Source organism: Pocillopora damicornis, chromosome 1, assembly GCF_964200805.1.
Source record: "Pocillopora damicornis chromosome 1, jaPocDami1.2, whole genome shotgun sequence".
NCBI classification, from domain to species: Eukaryota; Metazoa; Cnidaria; class Anthozoa; order Scleractinia; family Pocilloporidae; genus Pocillopora; species Pocillopora damicornis.
Window position 1 is genome coordinate 22334982 of NC_142670.1, and position 12101 is coordinate 22347082.

The 12101-nt window shown below is 36.8% G+C and overlaps 1 protein-coding gene across 1 annotated transcript in view; it reads left to right on the top strand.

The window, feature by feature from the left end:
* Positions 1-9295, top strand: part of LOC149052790 (uncharacterized) — a 19571-nt gene extending 10276 nt beyond the window's left edge. Inside the window, exons 3-4 of the mRNA XM_089181734.1 lie at positions 6125-6249; positions 9287-9295. Coding sequence (XP_089037860.1) covers positions 6125-6249; positions 9287-9295 — 134 coding nt within the window. The remainder of the gene's footprint in view (positions 1-6124; positions 6250-9286) is intronic.
* Positions 9296-12101: the final 2806 nt, after the last annotated feature.

Below are 12101 nucleotides of genomic sequence, written 5' to 3' on the forward strand. Positions count from 1 at the left end.
CTGTCCCTAGTGTTGTTAAAGTGCACAATTCATCATATTCCTTCAGGTGAATAATCGATAATCTTCGAAAGGGTTTCCGAACGTTAGGAAGAGAGAGTTTGATTTATTGAGATATCTCTTTCCTTTAGTGAGACATAAATCGTCATCTGATACCTTTTAAATGAACTTCCCTCTAAAATTTATGACGACGAATTTCTGAGAGGAACAGTTTCATTGATCAATTCTCCTTTTAGTCAATTATTTGATAGAAAAGACCTTTTCAAGAAATCCCACAGAATTGATATCTCTGAGACAAAATTAAACGATACAATCGACTCTTTATCAACATATCCCGGGCAATAATGAATTATCAGACTTACAATTATTTAAAAATTAATACTTAAATTTGTATCCCATCCTTGTTATGAAGGAGAGTGACGACAAAAGAAATACCATTGACGATACACCACTAAATGGTTCAGTGTTCTGTGTCACACAACTCTCTAAGGGCTGGTACCGTTTCGTGACAGCTGTAGGAACTAGAACTCCAACAACCTGCGTGGATAGTTATAAATGTGGTAAAGCCAACCCAGGCTGGTTGACCCTTTGATTCCCGGAGGCGATTAACCTGTTACTCCTCCCAACAAAATCCATTCATTATCCAGGTAATGAGAATACCCAAACTTATCAGAAAGAACTTGTTTACCTGATCTAACACCAAAATCTCTAAGCTAATTTATAGGGAAATGTGAAGCACCTTAAAGGTTACCGATCAGTTCAGATTTAAGTCGAAAACTGTGGATCCTACCATTTATACAAAATTTCCCTCCCACCGACTTGTGATCTGCGCCACTATGATACAGACTGACGTTGAGGAAAATAACTCCACGTAAAAAGACGATTTATGAACCGCTATCTAAGTAGACGCCTATCACGAATTTAACAAATTTTATTTCTCATCATAATAATTACTTCCATTGTTTTAACTCTAATTGTAATTGTAGATTACTGGCCCAAGCGAGATACCCGGTCTGGCTGAATGGTAACCATCCTATAAGTCCTAAGAATTGGTCCGCTTTGGCACGATTAAAGTACTTTACCAGTGTTACTCAAAAGATTTCTGAAAAAGTATGACATCAGCTATATATACAAAATTGTTTTGAACAAGCTGTGAACTGTGCTTGAGTGGTCCAGATTAAATTTGAAGCAAATAATTGCACGTAATGAGAGGATTCATATATAAATGCATGCAGGTAGATGTGTATCCTCCCCTTAGTCCTTTCCCTATTAACATGACGCGTGAGAATTTATTAGATACTAAGATCTTCTTTGGAAGTCAAATCTTTTTTCAAGGTCAAATTAGCAGTTCGAGCGCACGGGGCAAGTTAAGGACGAATTAGACTCAGAACATAGCAGCCAATTGAACATGGCACGTTGCCTTATTTAAATAGCGCTTTGACACATACGACCCTCTTCAAGTACAATATAAAAAGAAAAGTAACACAAATCATTAAATAATTTACCGGCGTTACTGTCTTGTTGCCTTATCTATTATCATCTCGTCTCTCGGGACGACCCAAAATCATATCACCTTGGGTGCTTGCGCTCTTGGTAATCCGCTTGTAGGTTCTCATAGCTTCTAAAACCGTAGAATATTTGTTTGTTTGAAAATGTAAATTTCCAACACTGACCTTATGAATTTGACAGCGAATTCTTCAACTTTTGTTTGTTTCCCTTTGTTTTGTTTTATTTTTTTAAGGTACGTCTATGAACGAGTCTATGTAGCCGTTTACACATCTTTGCGAGAGGAACTGCACGTAAATATATGAATGATAAACTTATATCACTGTCGCTTCCACTGGCTTCATCCCCCATAATCTTTGAGCTAAGGAAGATCTACGTGCATTTATAACTCAAAATAACTAATGATAAAAATAAGTTTCCGACTTTAGCATTTTGAGAGGCGTGCAACAAGAGTGAAAGATTTTAACAAATCAAAAATTTCGTGTTTGATTAACAAAGTTATGGCTGAGTTTAAATGTTTACATAATTCAAGTTACCTAGGGCTCGTTTACACTTGAAATTTTAAGGGAGCCATTGATCTTCTCTTCTTTAGCCAGCGGTTACAACAAAGTTAAGCTGCTGTGCTGCAGGGACTGCATTCCAAGTTATCAAAAGTGAGCTTAACGTTTCATTCACACGTAGAAAGCTTTGAACAAAGTCAAGGAGGCTTAACAGCTAACAAAGAAAACACATTTATTTACTTAAAGTAACACACTTGTATTAATAAAGACTGCTATTGATTCTCTTACTAAAATAGATGCCGAAATAATAATTCGTATGAAAGACCAGATCTTTGTTTGTGAAATATAACTTTCTCGTAAGCTTAGAGAAAATAGCTGACGTTGTTTCCCAATTTCTTTTCATCTGCAAGGTATTTCACCGGCTTAATTTGGATTGAGAGGGAAGCAAAGGAGGTTAATAATCTCGAACTAATGAAGGTTGATAAAGTTACCAGAATTTGAAAATAAAGTATATAAATAGGAATTCTATTTCCATAAATAAAATGACTTTCTCTTCCGAGTAACAGAGCATTAACAAAAGCACGAAACTTTTTCTCGATTTAAACTTGAAGTGCGGAGAACAAGCTTTTGAACCTGTTTCTTTTTCAGACACCTCATTAATTACTTCAAGCCACATCCTTTATGCCATATCCACTGGCTTCAGTGACGGCAAAGGAAGGGTAAAAAAAAATTAATATTTTGATCTTCTGAGAATAAAAATTACACCTGTTCCTTTACTCGATCATCATGTGCTCAAAAAATTTCAAAAACCACTGTTTAGAGTTATCTCATTAGCAGGATATTTCGCATGCTGTTCAATCGATCGAAGTTATATCAATTAACACGTTTTCAATGAGTTTTATTTACCTTAATCAGATCGAATGCCGCCTAAGCTAAATTCTGAGCCAATCGAAGCTCCTGCAAGGCACAAATTCGCAAAGAAAATCCACATCTCCTTATTGTATGATTAGAACTCTCTGCATACAAAAGAAGTAAACAAACATCAAAATCTTTTCAGAATTCACCAGCGATGATCCTACATAGCGACTCAAATCAGTCTTCAACATGGCTTCTTTCTCAAAATTTTTGCTTCTTGGTCTTGATCGCCCTGTTGTCTTTATTGATAATTAAAGTTGTGGGTGAAGAAGGTGAGTTATACTTTCATTTTCTCCGAGCTGACATAAAATCATTACAGTTCAACTGAGTTAGACGCACATTCGATTTCATATTCGTTATTTTCAGTTTTTTTCCATAGATACATAGGTAACATAGTTCACCAGAATTGAGACCATCCAGCCTAAACTTACTCATCAAAACTCTTAGATAACAAAAAAAAATTAATGTCACATGAACGATAAGCCAAAGGCCGACATGTTGATTTTTGGTAAATAATAACAACACATTTCTTTTCTGTTTAGTGTTTTTAAAAGGACCCAAATTCTAAGCCGCCAATAGCAGCCCGCGCATAAAAAATGGAAGTCTTCCACCTGTATGATTAAAATTAAAACGGACTCCTGCTTAGTTTTGTTACAATGCAAGGACAAGAGAAACTAGTGGGTGACAAAACTCCCCGCTATCGAGAGGCTACAAGACTCTTTTTAGGTCTTCTCTTCTTGCTCTTCTCTTCACGCTAATCACCCTGAGGTAGTTACTCTCTCTACGATTAATTAAGCAAAAGTTTAAAGTTCATGGCAGGCATGGACTTAATGTCTCATCCACATGAATTGAACTAACTAGTGAGATCACCAAATCAAGGATATCAAAAAGCCCTCTCAATCAAAAAAAAATTCAGAGGGTTTAACTCAGACTGGCTTCTTATAATAAAGATCAACGCTGGAATGTTGCTTCTTTCAAATTAGGCCATCGCCCAATTATATCAAATTATCGGTATGCTAAAAATTCCCAATCGATTTTTCAAAGAAACAGAGATGTTTGTCTTCATTGATGCACATTAGCAAAAGCGAATTCAAAAATATTATATTCAATATCAAGTGAAATATGGGGTCGAAAATTCCCTAGACGCGTTACAAATTGTTTTCACTTCAAATAATTCTCATATCTAATGAAATACACGAATCAGTGTGTTGTGCTCCAATTTTCTTAATCGTAAACTATATCCATACTGCTATAGTGTTGCAAGTAAATTTAATTTATAATTGTAATAGAACCGAGTGAAGCCTAATTTCGTATAATTGAGTATAATCGGAAGATCGAATTGGATGACGCAAAGTCCCGTTACCGATTGATCATAACCATTACAATTTAAGAAGAAAACAAATACATTTACATTTACTTGAGAAAATATCTTCGGTAGAGGCACTGTTTTCTGAGGTAGGTGGTTATTGCTACGGTTATTGCAATCAACTCTGTGATTGGGGATTTGCAGGAGTGGACTTAATGTGATTAGCTGCTTTAACTGTCCGATTACAGGTGTCAAATTGACTGTCCGATACAGTTGATTGTCCGATTGCCCTGTCCGATTACAACTCTAAAGATTAATTAGTGATAAAATAAAACAGCTAAAGGACCAAAATCATTTGAGGACATTATAATGGCTATAACTGGTCGTGGAGGAGAGAGAGGCGAAACTGTTATGTTTTGTTACTTACACAACTCATAAGTTTCATCACTCCATTGCCTTTGCTTAGTCCCTAAAAAACGCAACTGGTTCTTTACCTTTCTAGGTGTAAACCATAAATGGTGCTAATCAAATCCGATTCAATTTCTCACAGATTTCTATCGCAAGATGGAATTTACATCTTCTCTAGCTTTCCCTGGCAAACGGCTCATAAACCACTTGATACGAACCGTAGAATCCCCTATGCAAGACTTCTGCTCAGCTCTGTGCTTCATGGAACCCAACTGCGTCAGCTATAACGAATTAGTGACCAGCGGATCTCCAGTAATCACAACATGTGAACTGAATAATTCCACACACAATGAACATTCTCATAACACAGCTGTCGCATTAAGATTCCTTGTTGTTCAAAGAACCATCTCGCGTTTGTGTTTTGGTAAGATGTAGCAAAAAACTGCAAATCCGTTTGCAGAAACATGACGGAAACGAACAACAGCGGAAATGTGCTGGCTTAAATATGACGGAAACGTGACTTGGCATTTCCGTTCCGTTAACGTGACGGAAACACGTAGACTTTAATTTTCACGTTTCCGTAAGACGTAAACATAACGGAAACATGGAGTTGCATGTTTCCGCCACGTTTCAGAAATACGGAAACATGTGATTTCGTCCTGTGTCAGGATCTCAAGTCTTGGACAAACTACAGATATAAAGCAACAATGGTGATTACATTCTTATCCCATTTGTGCTTTTCGTTTATCCTTAGTTTGGTGATTTTTGATGGTTGATTGGTATCCTATCATGGGCAAGCGAATAACATTACTTGTCATTTGATAGATTAGTATACAAAGTTATAAAGCTCAACCTTGGGTTGTTTAGCTTGTAAAGGTTTCGACAGTAAATTGTTTCACTAATATGTTGTTTAGCTGGTTGCGCAATGTTTTTTTTGCAATTGGTTTGTATGGTTGACGGGGTGCGTGGCTGGTTGTTTGGTTGATTTGATCTCATGTGACATTTCAATTTTCATTTCAAAGTATCATTACCACTTACCACTTACCACTTCAACTGGCATATATCTGCTTTTAGACCTCGTTTTCACACCAGAACACTTGTGGACAGACTCCTTGCCAACATGATGGCACCTGTCAGACAGGATTTACAGACAAAGATTACAGATGCCTTTGTCCACCTGAATACAAGGGCACCAATTGCGAGGAAAGAAACGGTAGGTAAAAAAACATTTTTCATTGGTGAAACACTCTTATGAAAAACTCTACCTAACCCTTTAAGTAATCTTTCGATGAATCCAACTGTAAGTCTTATTCAGTCAGCCATTCGTCCGTCTGCTCTTCCAGAAGTCTGAATCCCCTTTTGTCTCTCCTGTTTTCATATCCATCGGTCTGACTAAGCGGCTGGCTGTCTAGCCGTGTATTCTTTTTAACCAACTCACATCCTTTTGTTCAAAATCAATTCATCATATATATGCTGGTTCTTTTCCCAACAGTAAGATGGATACAGATGACGCCATCTACAGTTTGCTTTGGGGCAAGGGATGATTCTTATGGTTTCTTTAGAACTTCCGAGGCGGGTAACATCATTACATTCAAATTAACGTACAAATCCGGTTACGTGACCTGTCATTCATCGAACCCAAGCTATCAATCCAAATGGGGATGCCTTTGGAACCGTCTCATTCCCAACCAAATGGCCACGTTGATAACTGACAAAACCGTAATCTTCTTCTCCCAAAGAGTGATTTCCTATCAGATTATTGGGGCTGCAAGTTTTACAGCCTGCCTTGGGCCACAACTGCTCTTTGATAATTTCTCTACCCCGCTGGCGGAGGAAACGAACCAAGAATTCCAAATCTGGTATAGCGAGGACTTGTTCAAATGGGGTTATGGCGATAATGGGTACGAGAAAACGTGTGTTGCAGCATATGGTTTGTATATTTGAGAAGTCGCCCAAATTACAAAGTAAATTGAATAAGAGAGTGCCAATATTGTTGTTCATGCCTTTATTACTTCAATATTAGATAGCTGCAACTCACTACTATATGGTTTACATAAGCATCTTCTTTTAAGATTGTAATCCGTTTAAAATACAGCAGCTCGAATTGTTATACGCACTACTATGTTGATCGTATGACCCCAATCCTAAAAAAAAAAGCTTCACTGGCTTCCTGTCCGTCACGGTATAGTTTATAAAATTCTTTCATTGGTCTACAAAGCTACTAATGGAGCAGTGCCTTGCTGCATCTGTGACTTACTTAGCTATCGCACCTCTAAACGGACACTAAGGTCCTCTTTTCAACACCTTCTGGCGACCCCGAAAGCGAGACTAAAAGACTATTTCAAACGTATCTTTTTAAACAAGCTCATAACTCCTTTTAGTTTTATTAGATGATAAATATGTTTAATTACCTCAGAATTTTTTCAATTTCTTTATTCTTGTATAGATATATAAATCTTTTTCTCTTTTCCCCCTTTCTTTTTAGCTTTTTTATGATCTTAACGTGAAGCTCCATGGACAATTAGTGGATTTGGCGATGTATAAATATATTTTCTATTATCATTTATAATACATGTACTTATGACGTCCAGAAAAAATACTCTAACTTTAGTGAGGTTCCTCTCTTCGATTCAAGAACGAAGGAAAAGAATGCTTGTCCTGGTAAAGGCCTTGCTTGGAATCAAGAATTCATAAGAATGACTTGTGAGACTTTAAGATATGCACCCTAAGTATATAGAGATGAAATAAAGAAACCTAAACATATGCCAGTCTATTTTCATTTTCGCTTTGCACCCTTTCCCACAATGGTTGGCCTCCGGGTTCATGGAACACTTGAGAATGAAACTGGCGAGTTAAAATTCAAATTCTGCCTCCATTTTCTTATGAAAGATGTCTCAAACTGATATTAGTCCTGCGAGCATTTGCCCTTTTTGAATTTCAAAGTTTAATTTGCTGCCCTTAACACTTGCTGGAAAACAAAACTTACATTGATTTCCGAGAATACTTTGTCATTCCCGTCGTACTCGTAGGTTTTCCATGGACTTCATAATGATTTTCATATCCAGAACCAAATGATGCTCAGCAGAAAGTAAGGGAGGCAACAACTAAGTTGATAACCTAAATTAGCCACCGTACAGAGTCAAAAGCTGACGAATCGAGCGTTAGCCCGTAGTTACTCGCTCTGACCAAGGGCGAACGCCCTAAACGTCAGCTTTAAAACTCTTTACGGATTCCAATCTACGTTATTAACCCAGTTGCTAAAACTAAATTACCCTATAATACTCTCCCATCTACGCAGCACCAAAATTTCTTTAGAAACGTGGCCCTCTAATAAAAGGAAGTTGCGTTTCTCCTTCATAAAACACCTTATGCATAAACTTTTTGACTTATTTGGAAAATACCCACAGGGTAACAAATAGAATAAGAAAGATGGTTAGATTTCGAGCCCTCTAAAGAAATAAAGAAATAAATTTTTTCTGTCTCGTCACGAGCGTGGGACAAGGAAAAATTCTGAGTCCCCATGAGAATCGGACCTCAAATCTTCGGACTCCGTCCTCCGATGCTCTACAACTGAGCCACGGAGACTCTGTGGTGGGCAAGGCCCACTCCGAAGTTCATGCTTGATACGCGTCCTGCAAACTGCCAGGATCAGCGATGTCGTTAACGTCATGTTTTGTTAATAGAAAAAGAAAGATTGTAAGGTTTTGTGCTCAGTAAAGGAATAAAGGAAACTGTTTTTTCATCTTGTCTCGGGCGTGGGACGAAGAAAAAGTCTGAGCCCTCACGAGGAATCGAGCCTCAGACCCCCGGATTCCGTGTTCCGATGCTCTACTACTTAGCCACAGAGACTCTATATGACTATAGACTTTTATACTATATTAAAGTTCATATATCGAACACTCGTCCTGCATACTGCTACTATCAGGGTAACAAAGGTCAACAAATAGCGTAACAACAGGGTAATTGCTTTCATCAAGAGAAAGTAATGGTCTCATTATTTCTTTTTTTTTTATTTTTAAATTCAAGTTTTACAGGAAAAGAAGTGGCCAATATTCGTGGGTCATGTGTAACGAGTAAATTGTCGCAACAAATCTTCGAGGGTAAGTTGTCACGTGTGAATTGAAAAAGGGTCGTGCAGCTAGAAAAAAACTGTGAGTAAAGGACATTGTCGTAATAAAATCTGCTATTAATCTTACACCTTAAAATTCAAAAAAAGGGATGGAGGAGAGAGGAGTCAGCTGGGAAGAGCTGAGAAGAAGGCAAAGGGCAAACAGCATTGAGGGTCTCTGGCCACGGCGAAGATGGACTGAATTATGGTAAATAGTAATATAAATAGCAACACAAAGTTAACACCAACACATTTCTTTCTTTAAAACTTAAAGAGTAATAATTCGACAAAAAACTTTTTCGCGAACTGAAGGACGAAAGGTCTTGAAACCACGCAACGAAAATAATGGGTAAGGCAGTGCACGAATTTTCATTCCCTTTCCGTTATTCAATATCCTTTCCTATCTAGATTAATAACTCAAACATTTAAAAAATAAACGAATGACATTGTGGCACAACGTCTATCACATATCAATTTCAGATAGTGCACTGTTGTCGTTCCCCGCTTCGCATATGTTGTAATCAAATCGTTTTTCTTTGTTTTCAGATATGGTAGCGGATCACAGAGCAGTTTCGATAGCCCATCTACAATATTATAGATCATAACGCCACATAGATTTAAAACTGCCTTTGTTCGGTTTGAATGTTTTTTTAAGGGCTTCGAGCACATTTTCCACGAAAAATGTCGATCGCAGTTATTAATGTAACTCCAAAAACTGACAAATTTCCGAATAATTGAACAGGATTTCATGTTTATTATTACCAAAGTTAGTAATAAAATAATTATACGTCGAACATTCAGACGCAATAAATCTTGCGATGTGTTTATCTTTTTTGCGCGGGATGCATTTTTTGATCTTTCACATTTTGAAAGTATTTGGATCAAAAAGTCCAATAGAACTTGAAGGTTTAAGTTTCTGTTATCCTAAAAATATGGAATGATATTCCCTAAGATACCTTATTCCTTTTTATTGAGGACAGCGGAAAACAACTATTTGCGTCATTTGCGCTAATTTCCACATAGAACTGACAGATGCTGAGAGCTTTGTTTGATGTATTTTCATGATACGCTTTCCGTCATAACAATAGGTCGGTTTGGGCTGCTTAGTCCACTGCTGAGGGCTGGTGATCGACTTAAAACTTTTAGCACACATGTGGGGTAGAAATAGAAGACCGTAATCTTGAATTGACTTGCTTGACGTTCGGTAAAGGTGACTGGAAAACTGCCAATCATTTTCCATCGTCGATTCAGTTGTGAGTGCAATCTTATTTCATATATCACTTTCATTCTCTTCGCTGATACAGAAAGAATAAACGTTACAAAATAAACCGAATAAGGAAAACAGCCACATTCAACATCCACCCATGACTGGAACTCATTTTTGTAAAATTAAAGAGTATTTAACAAAGACTTTTAAATGCATCCTACTCAGAAAGTTGGATATAAGATGCAAAACACAAACAACTTCGACAACTACCAATTAAGTCGATTCAAAAATCTTACATTCCCAACTCTCTTCTCTCAATAACATGCACGTATAACACTTTTAAGTTAACTTCCATCGTAGTTTAGCAAACGGAATTTGATGTCTTTTCATCGAACGGAGGTAGATCTTTACCGCTCTCAACCATCTCAGAGAATTTTGTTTTACCTTAGAACATTGCTGGAACATTAAAGAGTGTTTTATAAGTTCTAAAGAAAGCTATTGGCGCAAAATTCTTTAAGGACTAGTTTAAAGTACTCTCTTCAAAAATTTCACCAAAAACTTAATGACCCAGTAATTTGCATAAATGTTGCGTACAACTTGTAAAGTTTCTCTAGTTTGAAAATTTATGGCGTTGCAACGTTCGCTCGTTTGCCATTTATCAATAATAACTTTGATTTGGAAAGATCCTTCTTAATCTGTTTCGTCGACTTCAAATGCCACGATCAAAACTTTTTACAGAGGAAGAAATAGTTTTTGTCTCGTTATTTTTGGAAAGAACCTCATTTATACTCACAAAGGCTGGGTGTACATAACAGGTGGCATTTGTAAACCATTAAAAAAGAAATAATAACTTGACTACTCTCCATCTGAGATGTATAACGTTCAACTTTCAAATTTACTTATCTTCCGGGAAGGGTCGATTTATCACGTTTATACTGAAATTATCAGTAAAAACGTTTTTAATCTGCTGCGTGATGTCAGAAAACAATGGTACGTCTCATTGCGTATTAGCATAAATTACCTCGACTCGGGGGAAAACAAAACTCACTGCTTCCCTCGGGACCATACATTTAGTGTAGCAAATGCAATTTTTTTTTATAACTTCTCCACTATGACTTAGATAAGACACTTTAAAAAGCTTGACAGATCGCTTCTCTTTACGGATTTTGTCCCATCTCCCTTAAAATAATATCGCTCCGGAGATTTTATGCTATTCATCACAATCATAAAGAGATGAAATAAAGAAGCCAGAGTATATGCTGGTCTACTTTCATTTCTTTTCAATTTCTATTTAATCTTGCTTTAAGTTTTTGTTCGTAAGTGGATTTTGGTAACTCGATCTGTTTGAATTTTCCATCACATTTCTTACAACTTTTCATACAGTAGTTAGCTTTCAAGTTTAGGAAACATTTAGGGATAAACCTGGTGTGTTGGAAATTTAGTTTCTACTCCTATTTTCTACTGTACGTTATCTCAAAGTCGTAGTAGTCCTGTAAATGTTCGCATTCTATGAACTTTAATGATCAGTTTGCTTCCCTTAACATTTGTTTGAAAAAAAATTTACCTTCCTTCCGCGAATCCTTTGTCATTCGCGTCAAGTACCCGCAGTTTTTAGATAGACGTTAAAATGATTTACATATCCAGATGTAGATGCTACTCAGAGGGAAGTGATCGAAGTATGAATCTCGCACAATCATCGATCAAGCTTGAACTTGTCAGGGAAAAGGAATTTAACTTATTTCTGATAAGCGACCACCACCACGACCGTTGTGCATCATAGAATTGATAAATAATATCGGAAAATAATGATTCGAAGTTTTATTCTGATATTAGTTAACCTTATCATTATTTTAACGAAACGTGGCTGAGATTAGGAATGCCCCACTTTATTTCATAATCCCTCTCAAGAATTGGAAGGTAAAGAATCCAAAAAGAACACCATTCACAGACGCAATTTTTGACTACATACAATATCGAAAAAACAAGGAAAACAGGTTGTCATAGCCCTCTTAGATATGTTTACAGGATGCGTCTGTTATAGACACGATATGCAAAAATGCGGTCGTCAGATTCCAACAGAATAAAGGGAGTTTTAAGTAGTTTAAGAACACCTGGTGAAGGGAGATTTCCACACGCCAAATTTTTATAATATTG